The sequence below is a fragment of the Prionailurus bengalensis genome, chromosome A2, assembly GCF_016509475.1.
Source record: "Prionailurus bengalensis isolate Pbe53 chromosome A2, Fcat_Pben_1.1_paternal_pri, whole genome shotgun sequence".
NCBI lineage: Eukaryota > Metazoa > Chordata > Mammalia > Carnivora > Felidae > Prionailurus > Prionailurus bengalensis.
The window spans coordinates 3,217,350-3,234,170 of NC_057348.1; the positions used below are offsets into that span (position 1 = coordinate 3,217,350).

The window sequence follows — 16,821 nt, forward strand, 5'->3', positions numbered from 1 at the left end:
CCCCCCCTCCCCCAACGTCCCGTCCCCGCTTTCAAACTGGGAGGAGTACACCGGTCCGGGGTTGAGCCGAGCCCGTAACTCCCAGCAGTTTCGGAAAGGCCCCACCCCAGGCTTGCAGCCCTGCCAGGGCCTGGGGACTCCTAGTCCTGGGAGGTGCCGCTGCGCCTCAGAGCAAAGGTCTTGGGCCAGGGACCAGGGACAAAGGACGGCACTGAAACCGATCCGCGAACACCCAACTCGGCTCCGCCTCCGACAGCCAGGCGCGAGGAGGCGTGGGAAGTTGGGGGGCGTGCCAGCCTGAGGGCACGTTCTGACCCGGGATCTGATTGGCTGGCACAGGACCACACTCTACAACTGAAAGGATACGTGAGGCCCGGGGGCTCCTGTGATTGGCCGAGGGCTACGCGTTTGGCGGAAGCAGCGGTTTCACATTGATTGGCTGGAGGGAATCCCACGACTGCTGCCTATTGGTTGAAGTTTAAATGACCCTCCTATAATTGGTTGTTGGGCTCCGCTTGGGCCCAACCGTGGAATCGGCCCAGGGGAATGGGAGTTAACCCTTTAGAGACTGACGTCCGGCTCAGGCGCTTTATTTATTTTTATTATTACTTAAATTTTTTTATTTTTAAAGTAGTCTCTACACCCAACATGGAACTCGAACTTACAGCCCCGAGATCAACAGGCGCCTGCTTTACGGACTGAGCCAGCCGGGCGCTCCGCCTTGGGCGCTTTAGCCCTTCCCCATTCGGCCTGCAGCCCCAGGGCGCTGTGGCTCGTTCTCCGGGGGTTTCTCCCCTGGTCTCCACAGCTGAGACTTCTGGTCCCTCAAGTGTCCCACCCCGCCCGGTCCTAGTGAACTGAGTCCCCCTTCCCCCCCAGCTCCGGGTCTAAATCCAATAACAGGCCGCCCCAGTGGAGCCACTAGTTCCCCGAAAGCGAAAGGCCCGGGGCCTCAGTTTCCCCGCTTGGTAGGTTGCCACGCGCCTCCCACGGAAGGTGGCCTCGAGCCTCCGTTTTCCCGATGGTCCCGGAGGGATGAGTCCCCGGCTCTGCCCGTGGACAGGCGCGAGGCCTCCGGGTCCCGGCTCGCGCGGGCAGGCCGAGCCCCCCTCCCGCCCCCAGGCTGGGGCCCCTCCCCCTCGGGGCGGAGCCGTGTCACGTGCCGGGAAGAAAGAGCCGGCGGCGCGCAAGTCGCACGGGGCGCAGGGCGCGGGGCGCTTGGGGCGGAGCGGCCATGGCAGGTACGGCGGGCCCGGCTGGGGGTCGGGGGGGGGGGGCGGGGTGGGGTCGAGAGGCCGGGGCGGCTGGGGGCGCGCGGCCCCTTGCAGCTTGTCGCTGCCCGCAGCTCCGGAGCCGCTGTCCCCGGCGGGTGGCGCGGGCGAGGAGGCACCCGATGAGGACGAGGACGAGGCAGAGGCCGAGGACCCCGAGAGGCCGGCTGGAGCTGGCGGCGCGCGCAGCGGAGGCGGCGGGGGCGGGGGCGGGGTCGGCGGCGGCGGCGGCGGCGGCGGGGCCGGAGCCGGGGCGGGCCCGGGGGGCTGCGGCGGGCCCGGGGGCGCGCTCACCCGGCGCGCGGTCACGCTGCGGGTTCTCCTCAAAGATGCGCTACTGGAGCCCGGCGCCGGGGTGCTGTCCATCTACTACTTGGTGAGCGTCCCCTACCCCCCATCCCGTCCGGCTGGGGCAGGAGGGGGAAACTGAGGCCCAGAGCTCTCCTCCCACCGGCCAAGCCCAGGTGTGGGGAGGGGAAATTGAAACAAGCATCCAGACCCAGCACGAACCCTTCTGGGCTGCAGGGCATCGTTTACCGAACAGCCCATTCCCCAGAGGAGAAACTGAGGCTCGGAGAGGACACCACCGCTTTCCTGGCTGTGTGACCTTACTCAACCTCTCCATATCCTGGTTTCCTCATCTATAAAATGGGTTTTTATTTTTCCTGTCGCGGGGTTGTAGGAGGGTCAAAGGAATACAGCGCCCAGCAGGCAGCCTGCTACACTATGCTTTACACGTTTGCTGCTGTTTCCTTGGGCCTTGTGAGTGGGGGCAGTTCATGAATGGAGCACTTGCTGTGTGCCAGGCTGTGTGCTGTGTGTTAGGGACCAAGCAGGCCCTGTCCCTGCCCTTTGGGGGCTCACGGTCCAGTGAGCGGGTGGGCAGACACAGAGCTGGGCAGTTTTAATCCAGGCTGATGAGGACTGACTGTGGACATACAGGGACCGGGAGGCATGTAAGCTGGTCAGTTTCCTGGGAGGGATGCTGTGGGCAGAAGTGGGTGCCAAGCTCCGGGGAGCAGGGCGGGGGGGGGGGGGGAGTCAGGGAGGACTTCCTGGAGGTGGCTTGGTGGGTACCAGGGCCTGGGTGCAGCCAGGCTGCTGTTACTGCAGGGGAAGAAGTTCATGGGAGACCTACAGCCCGACGGGAGGATCGTGTGGCAGGAAACGGGACAGGTGTTCAACTCACCCAGCGCCTGGGCCACCCACTGCAAGAAGCTGGTGAACCCAGCCAAGAAGTCCGGCTGTGGCTGGGCCTCTGTCAAGTACAAGGGCCAGAAACTGGACAAGTACAAGGCGGCCTGGCTCCGGCGACACCAGCTGCACATTCCCACGGCTGCTGCCGATGAGGTGAGTCCCTCAGCCTCCTGAAGCGCTGTTGGATAAGGAGTACCCAGAGTGAGCACATTGGAGCTGGGCCCTGTGGGATGACCAGCAGTTTGTCAGAGCGAGGCGAAGGGAGGAGTTTTCAGAGGGAGCCAAAGACCGCAGAGCCGCGGAGGTAGGAAGCCACACAGCGCTTGGGGAACCATGATCAGTGGATACAGCCTGAGGCTCACGTGTCTTAAGCAGCTGAGGGGACTGGAGACAGTGGCAGGGACCAGGTCGGGGAGAGTTTCTAATGCTATGATAGTAATAACATCTTTGAATATTCACCAGCTGGTGAGCTTGGCCTAGGGTCGTCTCTGGGTGCTAATTCTCCTTCGTATGTAAATGAAGGTGCTAACAGTATCCGTATGTATCATGTATGTATATCTTGCTGGCAGATCGGAAATCTGCAGGGCCGATGTCAGGCTGGAAACAGGCGGGGAGGACTTGGGCTTTTTCCCTGAGGTGGGTGGGAGCCCAGGAAGGCAGAGAGGATGGGCAGACCTGACTCAGGTGCCCACATGCGCCCCCTGGTGGCCGCCGTCTGGCACAAAGACTGGGGGCTGGCCCGGGTGAAAGTTGGGGACCAGGATGCAGGTGACAGAACCTGGTCCGGGCAGGAGATGATGGGGTGGACCGGGCGGACAATTGATGGATCAAGAAGCGGGCAAGTTTTGGCTGATTTTGAAAGTGGATCTCACTGGATTTGCGGTTGCATCAGATAGATGTCGGTGTTAAGAGATGTTTTGTTCCGAGCAAGTGGATGGATGAGGCTGCCATGGGGATTGGGGAGGATTGGGGGACAGTCAGGTGCGGCGTGGTTATAGAGCTGAGTGGAGGTGCCTGGGAGCACCCCCGCCTCCCCCCCCCCCGCCCCCCCCCGCCGAGACTTCCAGGATCAGCCGGACGCTGAGTCTGGAGCTCAGGGGAGGCTTGGGCTGGAGATAGGACTGTGGGGGTGGTCAGGCCAGAGACAGGGTTCCAGTCCCAAGAGTGGAGGAGACTGCCCCGGAGGGGAGCAGGTAGGGAGAGAAGAAACCCGAGGACCCAGCCTGCACACCGGGGAGGGGTGGGAGACGGAGGGGACTGGAGAGATGGGAGGGAAGCTGGGTCCCTGGGCCGCTCCCAGAAGAAGGAGCCAGGACCAGCCGGACCCTGCGGCGAGGAGGAAGAGTACAGAGACCATGTGCCTGTTGGGTTTTGGACACTGAGAGGTCACCCCAGCAGGGGCAGGTGAGGGCAGATCAGGAGAGATTATTGAGAGAATCTGGTAAAATAATCCCTATAAGCACTTGCTTGCTCAGTGAACGGATCGACAGGAGGTGTGCTAATTGCCTTGCAGGCATTATTTGATTTCACCCTGATGCTGTCCCTGTGCGCTGGAGGTCATTAGCCCCTTTTTACAGATGAGGAGAACAGAGCTCAGAGAGGTTAGGGCGCTTGCTAGAAGCTGCACAGCTTGTAAAAGCGGAGGAGAGGTTTGAAACTCCGCCCGGCAGCTGCTGGAAGGTGCTCAGATCTGAGCGGCACCAGGACCTCAGGCCGCCTGTGCTCACTCGCTCCCTCTAGTGGGCCCCTGGGGCAATGGCAGGACCCTAAGGCCAGCTGAAGGTCTGAGTGGAACTTGGTGAGGAGGGTGGGTGGTACCCAGCTGAGGGTCCTGCCCCCACCAGAGCCCGGCCAGCGAAGGGGAGGAGGAGGAGCTGTTGATGGAGGAAGAAGAGGAGGAGGTTCTGGCAGGGGTCTCCACTGAGGACAAGAGTCGGAGGCTACCTGCCAAGGGACCCTTGGAGCCTGCGCACCCAGGTGAGAGGCTTAGAGGAGGGCAGGAGGCGGGCAGAACTCGGGTGAGGAGGTGGCTGGGGGGGTGGGGCAGATCTTGCGTTTTTCTCAGCACTCCCAACATGCCTGGCGGACTTCCTAGTTCTACTGCCTAATTTCTTTCTCGCGGCCTGACTTCTTTTTTTTTTTTTTTTTAATGTTTATTTATTTTAAGAGAGAGAGAGAGATCGTGAGCAGGGGAGGGGTGGGGGGGGGGGGACAATCCCAAGCAGGCTCTGTGCAGTCAGTGCAGAGCCTGAGTCAGGGCTCAACCCACAAACACTGAGATCATGACCTGAGCCGCAATCAAGAGTCTGGTGCTCAACGGACTGAGCCCCCCAGCGCCCCCCACCCCCCTGCCTGGCTTCTTAAGCTCTAATGCTGGATTTCTTGGTCCCATGGTCCGATTTCTTCACTATGCTGCCTGATTTCCACGCTCCCCTATAGGATTTCGCTGCCTCAGTGCCTGGTTCCTTTGGCCCCCTGCCTGGTTTCCTGGGGTCCTTCCCTGATTTCCTAAGCCCTTCCTCTGGTATTTTAATCTCCTTTTTTCCAGTTTGTTAACCTGCCACCTGATCTCCCTCTGGAGGTTTTTTCTTGGGCCGCCTTGTCTTTGTTTTCCACTTCTGGGCTGGGAGGGATTGAGGCTGCCTTTTCCCCCCTCGCCCACCCCACAGAGGCCGTGCCCCCTGGGAAGCGGGTGGAAAACAAGATCCGGGTGCCTGTGCGGTATTGCATGCTGGGCAGTCGAGACTCTGCCAGGTCAGACACACCCTGTGCCCGCCACACCCTCGCCCCCAGGTTTCACTAGCTCTTGCGGGTGGGGGGGGGGACCCAAGGCCTCACACCCTCAGCACTGGCTCTGGGGGCCGGGGGAGCTAGCTCGGGGCTGAGTTCCTGAAGCTGCGGGACCCTCTGGCTCCTACAGGAACCCCCACACCCTGGTGGAAGTAACATCCTTCGCTGCCATCAACAAGTTCCAGCCGTTCAACGTGGCCATCTCCAGCAACGTGCTGTTCCTGCTGGTGTGTGCCCAGCCGTCACCTTGTCCCTTGAGGGCCAAGGGCCAGACCTGGGCAGGTGGCTGGGGCACCTGGAAGGGGTCCCTGGGAGGTTGGTCCTTATGAGGGCAGGGACCTTTTCTGTTTTGTTCACTGCTGCTAAACAGTAGGCACTCAATCAGTGAACGAAGGAGGAGGCCGATGGGGTGGTCCCGGCACATTGCAAGGGCTCTGGCCCCGAGGAGAGGCGCTTGGGGCTGGGCCGCCGCCTGAGCCGCTCTTCTGGTGTCCGTCCCCTCCCCAGGACTTCCACAGCCACCTGACTCGAAGCGAGGTCGTGGGGTACCTGGGGGGCCGCTGGGACATCAACAGCCAGAGTGGGTATTTGGGGCCAGGTGGGCAGGGGGGTGTCTGGGGCTGGGGTTGATGTCTACACCTTCTCTTCGCCTCTGCACAGTGCTCACGGTGCTGAGAGCCTTCCCCTGTCGGAGCCGGCTGGGGGACGCGGATATGGCGGCCACCATGGAAGAGGAGGTGAGGGGGCGCGGGGGGCCAGGGCGTTGTAGGGAGGGCTCGTGTGGACACAGCTGTCCTGGCTACCCTGTCCCGCTGGTTAGTAGTGCAAAAAACGAGCGTGCGGAAGAGTGTGTGTGAGCGCCCGCCCCGTGGCTGTGACCCTGTCCGTGGTCCTGCTTCCTCTGCGCAGGTGGCCCCGCCCTCTTTACCCCGAGCCCCGGTTTCCAGGCCGTGCCTGGCACGTAGGAAGAGCCCAGTGAATATTAGCTGCCATTCTCAACAGCGGTGTCCTAGTGGTGCTTTGTATGTGCCTGGCGCTGTGCAACGTGCACCACACCCACCTTCTGGCACCGCCAGTGACCCATGGGGACAGGCGAATAGGTGCGGCTTCTGCACGCACGTCTCTCGGCCCGCCTCTTTCTTGCTCCTTACGCCAGCACTTGCCTCTGCTTGCTGAAGGCATCCAGAAATGCCTGCTCCCGCCCAAGTGCACACACACATCCTCCTATCTGTTTAACTGTTTGAGTGCCCGCTGTGAGCCAGGAATTGGCGATACGGCCTGCCTGAAATAAACGTTTGCTTTGTGACAGATGCACCTTTTTTTTTTTTTTTTATTAAAAAAAAATTTTTTTTTCAACGTTTATTTTTTTGGGGGGACAGAGAGAGACAGAGCATGAACGGGGGAGGGGCAGAGAGAGAGGGAGACACAGAATCGGAAACAGGCTCCAGGCTCCGAGCCATCAGCCCAGAGCCTGACGCGGGGCTCGAACTCCCGGACCGCGAGATGGTGACCTGGCTGAAGTCAGGCGCTTAACCGACTGCGCCACCCAGGCGCCCCGACAGGCGCATCTTTTTATGTATTTGTTGACTGTTCCCCCTCCCCTGGCCTCCTAGACGGTGGGGGCGGGCTCTGTCTTGGTGCCGCTGTGTCCCCAGGCCAGGCACACGGCAGGCACAAATTAAGTGCTGGCCTCGAATGGGGATGGGATGCGGCAGGTGCGCTGGGAGGGGTGAGCGCGCACGAGGGCTGGGGGAGCCCCCGGCTCTACTGCAGCCTCGCCTGTGCCCCCAGATCTACCAGAGCCTGCTCCTGCGGGGCCTGTCCCTGGTGGGCTGGTACCACAGCCACCCGCACAGCCCCGCGCTCCCGTCGCTGCAGGACATCGACTCGCAGATGGACTACCAGCTGCGGCTGCAGGGCTCCAGCAACGGCTTCCAGCCCTGCCTCGCCCTGCTCTGCGGTAAGGCCTGGGCCGCGCGCGTGCGCATGCGTGCGTCCTGCGCGTGCGTCCGTGTGCGCGCGCGCGTGGCGCTTCGGGGCCGCCGACCCCTCCAGGCCGTCGCCACTCTCGCTGTCCTCCCGCAGCCCCTTACTACTCTGGCAACCCGGGCCCCGAGTCTAAGATCTCCCCCTTCTGGGTGATGCCGCCCCCCGAGGTAGGCGGGGCTGTGGGGGGAGGGCAGGGTCGCGGCGCTGCGGGCCAGGAGGGGCCTGTCGATGGTCCGTGGCCAGGACTCTGGTTCTGGGCTCATTTAGGGGATCGGGGACCTCCGTTTCCCCCCGTGAAATGGGACCATAACCGTCGTGCTGTCCCGGGCTCCCGAGAGGGCCTGGATGTTGAAAAGGCGCGGGCATCACGTGGAGCCCTTGATACTAACACGGCCTCCCTCCCCAACTCTGCCGAGTGCCATTCCCCACACCTGTCCCGGGGTCAGAAATCGGGCTTGGGAAGCCATTCCCGGGTGCGTGGCTCGCTTGGCGGCCTCTCTTGCTGGGGGCAGGGCCATGCCACTTCCGGAGTCGCACTGCAGCCTTCCATGGAGGATCCACGTGGCTCTGAACCTGGTCGCAGTGTGATTCTCTGACTGCTGGCCCAGGACGCATCCCCTCGTGGGATCGGAGGCTGGGCGTGACTGGCTCGTGTCCCTGCCAGCAAAGGCCCAGTGACTACGGCATCCCCATGGACGTGGAGATGGCCTACGTCCAGGACAACTTCCTGACTAATGACATCCTTCATGAGATGGTGAGCTCACTCCCGGGTGGGGCGCACAGGGCCCCTGAGAGGGGCGGGTGGGGCTGAAGGGCCCCGCTGGTCGGTGGCGAGACTGGAGGACTCAGGGTGGCTGAATGCGCCACGTCGGGGCATAGGCCAGACTCCTCGTCCGGGGCTGAAAATCACCTGTGGCTTTAGGCTCAAGTCCCTGATCCTTGCCCACCTGCTCCCCCGACCTGGCCTTGCTGTTCTGGAAGTTACCGGAGGTGCCCCCGCCTCGGGCCTCGGCACCTGCACTGATTCTCCAAATGGAGGCACGTGAGGGGACTTGAGGTGGTCCCCCAGCTGTTTTTTAGTGTCAGTGTTTCAAGTGGCGTTTGAAAAAAGCTAGTTGGTCACACCTGTGGGATCCCGGATACTGTTTGGATGAGGCTGCGCAAGGGGTCCGTGTCAGGCTTGTGCGACACTCGGGGCCCCTCCCTCTCACACACTCAGTGTGCCTCCCTCTGCCTGGGGCTACTTCGGTGCCCCTCCAGGGGCCTCCTGCTGAGCTCCCTGCTGGCACTCCTCAGTGGGTGGTCTCCCTCGGGGTCCTGGGCGCCTACGTGCCATATGGGACTGAAGCCCCACAGGCTGCCCACCGCTGTCTCCCCGGCACCTGGCACGGGTGGGAGGGCGGGAGCGAGGAGTCCCATCGGCCCCCTGTCCCCCAGATGCTGCTGGTGGAATTCTACAAGGGCGCCCCTGACCTCGTGAGGTTCCAGGAGCCCTGGAGCCAGGAGCACACGTACCTCGACAAGCTGAAGGTAAGACTCGTGTCCCCTGTCTCGTGCAGACTCCGTAGGAAGACAATGTGGGGGGAGCCCGTGAGAATCCACCCGCGGGCAGCCTGAGAAACAGTGTCCTAAGTTCCGTGTTATTTCAGCTGGGTGTCAACGCTGCCAGCAGCCTTGTTGGGTCACAGCTGGGGGGTGACAGTGACGGGGAGAGCTATTCAAGAGCAGCTAGAAAGGGGAGAACCCGCAGGCCCTGGGCCGTGGGGATGGAGAAGCCACACCGGGCCCTATGTCACGGCGTGGGCGCCCACCCGAGCGCACAAGGGGCCGGGGTCCGATTCAGAGCCTCAAGCGCCGGCAGAGCTGAGGCGAGCAGAGGTCTCTCCAGCTCGCCGGCCCTGCAGCCAGTGGGACGCTGCGGCGCGGCGGCCTCGGGGGTGTCTGACTGGCTTCCTGCCTTGTAGAGAAATGCAGTTTTGCACGTTTGCTTGTTTTGCTCAAACTTCAAGAGTGACCAGAGCTTCCGGCTGCCACGGGTCACTTCCACCCCATTGCTGGGCTGGTGGGGCGGGGGGCAGCCCCCGGCGCAGAGGGTGTGAGAGCCTAGGCAGGAGGCAGCTAGGAAGAATGTAGGATTTGGGAGTGTGCAGATAGTCCTCTCCCCAAACCCAGAACATTCCGTGTGAGCGGGCCTCCTCATTTAAACATAGAACTTTGTCTTGGGGACGCTACCGTGTGAGTCGGTTAGGAGAGCCTCTGCCCGGATGGAGGGGAGCCGGTGAGGCCAGGACCACCGGGCACAGCCCTGAGGCACCAGCCCTGCTCCTTTCAGATCTCCCTGGCCAGCAGGACACCCAAGGACCAGGGCCTGTGCCACGTGCTGGAGCAGGTTTACAGCCTTCTTAAACAAGGGAGCTGAGGCCCCGCCTGCCAGGGCCTGGAGGGGGCCTCTTGGTCAGACTCTGATCCCCACCCCACCCCCCCCACCCCCGTGGTTTGGGCTGAGGGGGACTAGGACCAGGGGGTTCTCTTGGGGGCTGTGCCGCTCTGTTCCTGTGCAACTTAGCTGTGCGGTGGTTGGGGCACGGATAATAAAAGACAGAAGCAAATAGCCTGGGTGTGTGTCTCACCCTGGGGGGAGGGGGAGCCCCCTGCACTCGTCCCTGAGCACATGGGCTGCTGTCTGGGCAGTGGTACAGGAGGGGACGCTCCGAGCGCCCATGTTGCGGGCTTCTGGGGCTTCAGGGACATCTGGAGGACGTGACGCCTGTGCTGGTGGCTGGGCAAATGACTTTTCCCCCGGCTCCCCTGGACACTCACAGAGAGCCAGGGAGGAAGACCCACCCTGCACCACACGAAGCAAGAGGCTGTAGAAAGAGACATTTAATACTTAAAAAAAAAAAATCAGGGTTACATTTCGATCTGCCGATTGTGGCCCAGGTTCCACTGCTCATGTCTGCTGGGAGGTCTGTGCTTCCCCCACGTAATGGCAATGAGGGGGCCTCAGAGCCAGGTGTCCCCGGGGCCTTTGCAAGGTCGTAAGAGGAGGGGAATGTGATCCAGTCCCGAGGTCCCCTAGTTGCGCCAATTTTTGGGTCAGGCAAGAGAGGAAGTAGCTGCGGGGCTCGGCTCTGTTGGTCGGGGCGGCTGCCTGCCTTGGTCTGTCTGTAGGAAGATGGCTGGGGCCGCGGTCGGCGGTGGGGGCAGTGGCTGGCTTGGGATCGGGGAGGCGCCTGTGACCCTCCGCAGGGTGGTCCCAGGGGTCTGGGACCACCTGCAGGACAGAGGCCACAAGACTCCTGTGGTCCCGTCTGTGGTGCACACGTGTGCCGTGGGCACGGCTGGTGGTGGCGGTTCGTGTCAGAGGATCGTCCGGTGTGCTTATCTGGGGCGGGGCACCCTACACTTGGGAGGCGAGGAGGGGGTGCGGGGCAGGGTGGAGGGCACTGGAGGAGGGAGACGACGGCACCTCAGAGGCTGCTCGGAGAGGGCCGGCCTTAGGGGAACCCTGAGGACCCCAGGCTCATCTCTCCCCAGGGAGGCGGCATCCACGGGTGTGCCAGGGCCTGGGGAGCCCTGGAGTTGGGGCTGGGAAGGAGTGTTGTGGGTGAATTGAAAAGCAGGGTGGTGAGTGTCGGCCAGGGGTCCTGCTCAGAACCCCCATCTCCTCCTGTTCAGGGCAGGTCCCCTGGGGGGGGGGGGGAGGGGTGTGTGTGTGTGTGCACGCGCGTGTGAGAGTGAGGGGGCCCACCTGGAGTTACCCGCTCCTGGAGGCGTGGGAGGAAGTTAGTGTTTCTAAGAGCACCTTAGTGTTCGCCCCCTCGGGGCGCGGGGTCGGGGAGCGAAAATACTGCCCGGCCCCCAGACTGCCGCCTGGGGCGGGGACCGCGGGGTGGGGGGTGGGGGGGGCCCTCGTGGAAGCGGGCCCCTCCCCGACATCCAGCCCTGCTGGCCCAGCGAGGCCCGCCTTCCCCCACGGGGAGCGCCTGCGGGCGCCGCCCCGGCTGCAGAAGGCCGACGTGGACGGGGCCGACGCGGTCACTGAGGCAGGGGCACCAGCACCTCCACGTAGCTGAGGGGGAAGAAGCCCGACTGGCCGTGGAGCATGCCCTCGTACCAGTTCTCGTCGATCTGGTTGGTCAGCGTGATGACGTCACCCTCGTGGAAGCCCAGCTCCCCGGCGTTCTCGGGCTCGAAGTCGTACAGAGCCTTGCAGCTCGGCTGGTCCAGCGGGGCTGGGGGTGGGGCTTGGCTCAGACCGCTGGCTCCTCCCCCCGCTCCCCGTCCCCGTCCCCCCCCCCCCCCCCCCCCCCGGGCTCCTGTCCCCCGAAGGGCAGCTGCTCCTTCCTCCTGCCCGCCCAGCTTTGTCAGGAAGAACCAGGGGCGAGGGATGGGAATGGGCTCCACGAGTGGTCACCAAAACGCTCCTGGGAAGAGCTAGGGCTGCCCGGGGGCATCGGGGTGACAGAATGACCGTGCCACTCAGAGGGCCCGGAGCCTGCTGGACACTCACGCCGATGGGGGGGCGTCCCGCCTGGGCCCGGCGCCGAGTCCCCCCCCCCCCCCGAGATAGGCTGAGAGGACTGGCAGCAGGGGTGTCCACTCCTACCGGAGGAGGGGAGGAGGGGAGGAGGGAGGCCCTCCTGAAACGGACTAGCAGGACTAGCAGGCGGGGAGCATGTAAGGGCGGGGCCGCGCCTGCGGGACACTCACGCATGCTCCTGCTGGGGGTCCGGATGGGCTTCTCAGAAGATCGGAAGGAAGACGAAGCTGCTCACACACAAAGCACAGAGGGGGTTGAAGACCCTGGGCGGGGCCTGGCTCTGCGGTTTGGGGGGGCAGCCGACTGGGGGGCGGCCCCCTCCCCGCTCCTTACCTGTGATCTTGGGCGCCGTGGCACAGGGGAAGCCCCCGTTGGACTGCTCGGGCTCCCCGAGGTCGAAGGGCTCCCGGGGCTTGGGCTTGTACTCCCGCTTGGGGCGAGAGGAGGCTTCCCGCATCCTGCGTGCAGGGAGGAGAGCGGGGAGTGGCCGGCGGCCCAATCCCGTGTACGCCGCCACGATGAAGGGACGCCTCGCCTCCCGCCTTTTGTACTGCTGCCCCCCGGGGCCAGGCCTGGGCGCAGAGGCCCGATGGGTCTAACCACAAGGCCCCCCGGTCGGTCAGCTCCCCCCCACTCCCGGCTCGGGCCCTTCTCAGAGGCTGCCGGCTGGCCAGGTCCTGCCAGACCTGAAGTCCCTTAGCATGCCCACCCTGCCTGGGAACATGGCTGCACGAGGCTCCCCTTCTCAGGCACTGGACTACGGACTCTCGGGAGACAGGAGCCCTGCCCTGCCCCCCGCCCCCCGTCCGAGGCCACTCCAGCCCTCCCCTCTGACAAGCGGGACAAGCCCATCAGGTCTTTCTCCTGGAACCTCCACCCTGAGTGCAGCCTCCTAGAAGCTGGTGGCGGTGTCCCGGGTGCCCTGAAAGACGGGCCCAAAGCAGGATGGGGCTCACCTTCGCTTGAGCTTGTCGGCCAGCTCGTCCAGGATCTGCACGGCCTGCCGGTGGTAGTCCAGCTGGGCATCCACCAGCGCAGAGAGCTGGCTCACCTGCTCGATCTGCAAGCGACCGACCGGCTGCTGAAGGGGAGGCTCTCCCTGTGACCCCTCCCCGCAAGGCCGCCTCTAAAGGGAGCCTCTCCAGAACGCTCCTGGCACAGGGGCCCGGCCCTCTCCCCATCTGCCTGACCCTACTGCTGCCCGTGGAGGTGCCCAGAAAGCTTTAGGGGGCTTGAAGGGGAGGGTGGCTGCCCCCTTAGGTCCCGGAGGCTCCACCTGGGCGCTGAACCCGTTGCGGGCGGGGCACATGTGACTCCGCCCACCGGCCCCGCCTTCCGGGCTCCCCCCCAATGGGGCCCAGACGTACATCCGTCTCCAGGAGGTTGTGCATGCTGGTCTCCGCCACCTCCTTGGACTCTTCGAACTTCTCCAGGGCCTGGCGCAGCTCCTCATCGGGGATCCTGCCCTGCCGCTTCTTCTTGTAGTCGAAGTCCAGGCGGCGGCCCTCCAGCTTCTTCAGGTGGTGCTGGGGTGGGGGGTTGTGTGTGTGAACTGGGGAGCCACACTGGGCAGGGCGCGGTGGGGGTGGGGGGGACGAGGGACGCGGGCAGCACCTGGATCTCCTTCAGGTCTTTGTCGCACAGATTCTGCAAAGGGTCGATGAAATTCTGCTTGACTTCTATGTCCAGGGAATCTTTCACCTCCGCCAGGCGCTTCATGGACTCCCCGGCATCCAGCAGGGCGTCGCCTGCGGCAGAACCCGGAATGGGGAAGAAACTGTCACAGGAGGCCGCGGCCTAGGGGCCCAGGACACCCCAACTTCTAAAGTGTCCTCCCGCCCCGGGGCCCAGATGCCAGAATTCAGGAGCCAACAAGGGACCCTGGGGTCTGATCCTGAGCCCCAGCAGCCGGGAGCTGGCGAGGACGGGTGTCAAACAAGCCCCCACTGCAAGGACCGGCTTCCCCAGCATCAGCTGCGGCTGGAGGGCAGGCCTGCCAGTGGCTGTGGCCCTACAGCCAACACTCCGATCCTCGCTCGTCCCCACGGAAAACTCTGCAGCGGCAGGGAAGTGGCCTCCCGCAGCCCTCACCGAAGTTGGACTCGCCGCCCAGCTCCTTGCCGTGGCGGATCATGCACTCGCCCAGCAGGCCCTCTGACTGCGGGTAGCCAGGGTTCTTCACCTGCCCGCGGATCTTGGACACCGTGTTGAGCATCGTCAGCTTGGCCCGTGAGGCTGGAACAGAACAGGCTGGGTAGGCACGCGGCCAGTCTCGCTCACGAAGCCTGGAGGCCTGCACTTGACCGGCCACCGGCTGCTCCTCTCTGGGTTCCTCCTCTCCCCAGCACCCTTCTTTCTAAAGCACTGCCCTGGCCCAAGGGACCTCGGTTCCTATGCCTGCTGACAGCCAGGCTCTGCGAAGAAGCTCCTGCACAGACCTCCCCTTCTCTGCTCACCTCAGCCACAGAGGAGCCCTGGCGGGAGGCAGGAGGTGACCGGCTCCTCTGGGCCCTCCGGGCCTCCTCGTCCTGCGGCCCAGCTGTCATCAAGAAGCTGCCTTCCCTGGCCCGGGAGTAGCACCTCAGAGAAGGCGTGGGGGGCAGGCGCAGGTGCGCACAGGTGCCCCAGACACAGCCCTCCGCTGGGGTGGGGGGAGGGGAGCCACGCACTTCCCTCTGCCTGCTCCGGGCTGTCTGTGGCACAGGCCTTGAATGGACGTGACTGGTGTCACCGCGCGTCCCACACCCATCACCTCCTGCTATGGGAACCGGCACTTGGGTTGCCCTCAGGGAAAGGTCCCTGTCTCCCTCTCGGACTAGGGGACCCCACCTCGTGCTCCAAGGGTAGGCAACCGATTCCAACTGGTCTAGTGAGTTGGTTATGTGGAAAAGACGCTCTTTTCTGCCGGGACTGTCAGCCGTAAGGGTGATTTAAGGCTAGGACCGCCACGCAGAATGAGAGCCGCCGGATGAAGTGGACAGAAGTGCAGGACTGAGGACATCCCTTGGATCCTCGGGATCCAGCCACACACACAAGCTGCCCACCTGGGCATTTCAGTTCTCTGAGCTCGTACATTCCTCCTTCGTGCTCCAGTAATGGGAAAATCCCAGACTAGCTGGCTGGTACCCCTACCTGGGTTGGGCTGCAGGTACTCAATGGTTCTGGCCAGCACTTCTGTCACAGCCTTGCTGGTAACGTCCACCTTCTGTGAGGAGAGGCAGCGTGTGGGGGTTTTATAACCATCATGCACCGGAGGCCAAACCCGGAGCCCCTGGACAGCCCTCGCCCTGCTCCCTAGCCCCACCTGCCTCAGAGCCCACACAAGGGCCGCCCGCCGCTCGGAGGGCTGCTGGCCTCCCTGCCTACTGTGGTTCGCTACGCGGGTCCCCCGTGGCTGGGGGGTCTGTCCATCCAGGAGCCCCACCCGCAGCCCAGAAGTGGCGCTGTGGCCACGGGCACTTGGCAAACAGTGCTGAGCACCAGGCAGGGCGCACCACCTCCCCTGGTACCTTCTCCATCTCCTTGAAGTCCTCATCGAGCTTGGTCCCTTCGGCGCCTCCGACCTTCTCACTGACCAGCTGGGGGACAGAAGGAGGGAAAACAGTGTGAGCCTCAGGGGAGGGAGAGGCCCAAGGATGCTTTCCAGCCACGTCCACCACCAGTGGGAGCGGACTGAGGGGTCAGCACATCCACGATGGCTCCTCAGGATGCCGAACATGGCAGCTGATGGGAAGATGGGTGGCCAAGCAAGGCCCCGACTCCAAACCCACACCTTCAAACCCAGGGCTTTGCGGGGTCGGGGGGGGGGGGCACCTTCTGCTAGAAGGCAGAAGCCTTCCCTGGCCATGCCTACTCGAGTGCCCCCCACCCCCAGAGACCTGCCTGGGGCCAGCCAACAGCTGATGACGTCCCCTCATGGGGCTGAAGTGCTCACACGCAGCCAGTGATGCCATGGTTCAGCTCTAGGCATGGGGAAGAGGTTCACCAAAGCCTCTTTGCTCAGGGAACCACACACCTCCCTCTTCCCACTTTCCCTGCATTTCTGGGAAGGAATCTCGGGAACCCTGGGCCTGACACTTCCCCGATATGGATTCTCCCTGGGCGCCTCTGGGAAACCAACAGGTCTGCAGTGAGGAGGAGGTCCTGTGGTTGAACGGATGTGGGAACTGCCTCGTCTCTTTGCGGCCTCTGCCCCCCAAGCAGCGTCAAGAGGAGACAGGGCTGAGTGCCCCAGTGGGTCAGGGGCTTTCTACTAGGCTGAGCCTGGGAGTCCAGGAAGAGCCTGGGGTGCAGGTGAGGCCACTGCGGGGGGCAGGCGGGGGGGCAGGAAGGAAGCGGGCTGGTGCAGGGCCTGCCCCATGACTGCTGCCACCTGGAGCGGCTTGGGCCTTACGCCATCCTCCCAGGGACCTGGTAGGAGGGGCAGGGGCCACCCTCCTGCTTCTGCTAGCCACTCGGTAAGGAAAAGACCCTGGTGTCTCCCTGGGCGTTGATGGGGCGTTCCATTTTATTTCATGGGACGGTTTCAGTTCTTTTGATGATGATAAAACAGGACATTCTCAAATTCAGTGGTTGCCAGAGAGGGAAATGAGTTCACTGCCTGACGTGAGACCAGACTCTTCTGGTGAACTGGGAGGGAGCTGGAGCAACAGTGCTCAAAACCACACCTTCCGGGCCCCGGGTGCAGGAGGACAGGGACCCGGGCACGGGGCCAACAGGGACAGGTCTCCGGGGCAGGAGCCACATCCTTCCCCCCAGGGGAGGGGCGCGGGACGACCCTGCAGTCTTCCAGGGGTGGGGGGTGGGGGTGCCTCCCTTGGGAGCCCCCGGCTCCTCAGCACCACGTGTAGGGATGGGTTTTCCAGGCCATCCTTGCACCTGGGCACACAGAAGGCCATGCTGGAGGCACCCGGGCCCCTCCTAGCCTCCCTTCACCCTGCCCGGGAGCTCGGGGCTCAAATCCCTCGGGTAGCAGGTGACTGTCCCCTACATCCTTTCCCTCCAGGGCTCGTGGTCTTGGAACCAGCTCAA

General features: G+C 63.7%; 2 protein-coding genes across 4 annotated transcripts in view; one reads left to right on the plus strand and one right to left on the minus strand.

Moving 5' to 3' along the window:
• Nucleotides 1-1,155: 1,155 nt before the first annotated feature.
• Nucleotides 1,156-9,856, plus strand: MPND (MPN domain containing). Of its 3 annotated transcripts, none has more exons than XM_043586226.1 (13): nt 1,156-1,241; nt 1,346-1,647; nt 2,385-2,621; nt 4,313-4,445; nt 5,138-5,222; nt 5,389-5,485; nt 5,766-5,838; nt 5,919-5,995; nt 7,050-7,218; nt 7,344-7,414; nt 7,831-8,001; nt 8,685-8,777; nt 9,580-9,856. In XM_043586226.1, exons 1-13 carry the CDS (start codon nt 1,235-1,237, stop codon nt 9,664-9,666), a joined length of 1,602 nt encoding a protein of 533 aa, XP_043442161.1. In that variant the 5' UTR covers nt 1,156-1,234; the 3' UTR covers nt 9,667-9,856. The 3 variants fall into 3 exon arrangements, with proteins under 3 accessions (XP_043442161.1, XP_043442162.1, XP_043442163.1); XM_043586227.1 differs by having other exon boundaries at nt 7,912-8,001; XM_043586228.1 differs by lacking the exons at nt 7,050-7,218; nt 7,344-7,414; nt 7,831-8,001; nt 8,685-8,777; nt 9,580-9,856 and adding an exon at nt 6,168-6,564 and having other exon boundaries at nt 1,170-1,241.
• A 259-nt stretch (nt 9,857-10,115) lies between these two features.
• Nucleotides 10,116-16,821, minus strand: part of SH3GL1 (SH3 domain containing GRB2 like 1, endophilin A2) — a 30,469-nt gene continuing 23,763 nt past the window's right edge. The window contains exons 2-10 of the mRNA XM_043586238.1: nt 15,300-15,368; nt 14,923-14,995; nt 13,882-14,025; nt 13,405-13,538; nt 13,158-13,316; nt 12,747-12,850; nt 12,124-12,248; nt 11,961-12,017; nt 10,116-11,482 (exon numbers count right to left, since the gene is read on the minus strand). Of these exons, the coding sequence (XP_043442173.1) occupies nt 11,286-11,482; nt 11,961-12,017; nt 12,124-12,248; nt 12,747-12,850; nt 13,158-13,316; nt 13,405-13,538; nt 13,882-14,025; nt 14,923-14,995; nt 15,300-15,368 (1,062 nt within the window). The 3' untranslated portion in view covers nt 10,116-11,285. The remainder of the gene's footprint in view (nt 11,483-11,960; nt 12,018-12,123; nt 12,249-12,746; nt 12,851-13,157; nt 13,317-13,404; nt 13,539-13,881; nt 14,026-14,922; nt 14,996-15,299; nt 15,369-16,821) is intronic.

Excerpts from the sequence above, each read along its gene's own strand:
- MPND (XM_043586226.1), top strand. Across the intron at positions 5,486-5,765 it reads GCAACGTGCTGTTCCTGCTG|GACTTCCACAGCCACCTGAC; the intron begins GTGTGTGCCCAG and ends TCCCCTCCCCAG. Across the intron at positions 8,002-8,684 it reads ATGACATCCTTCATGAGATG|ATGCTGCTGGTGGAATTCTA; the intron begins GTGAGCTCACTC and ends CCTGTCCCCCAG.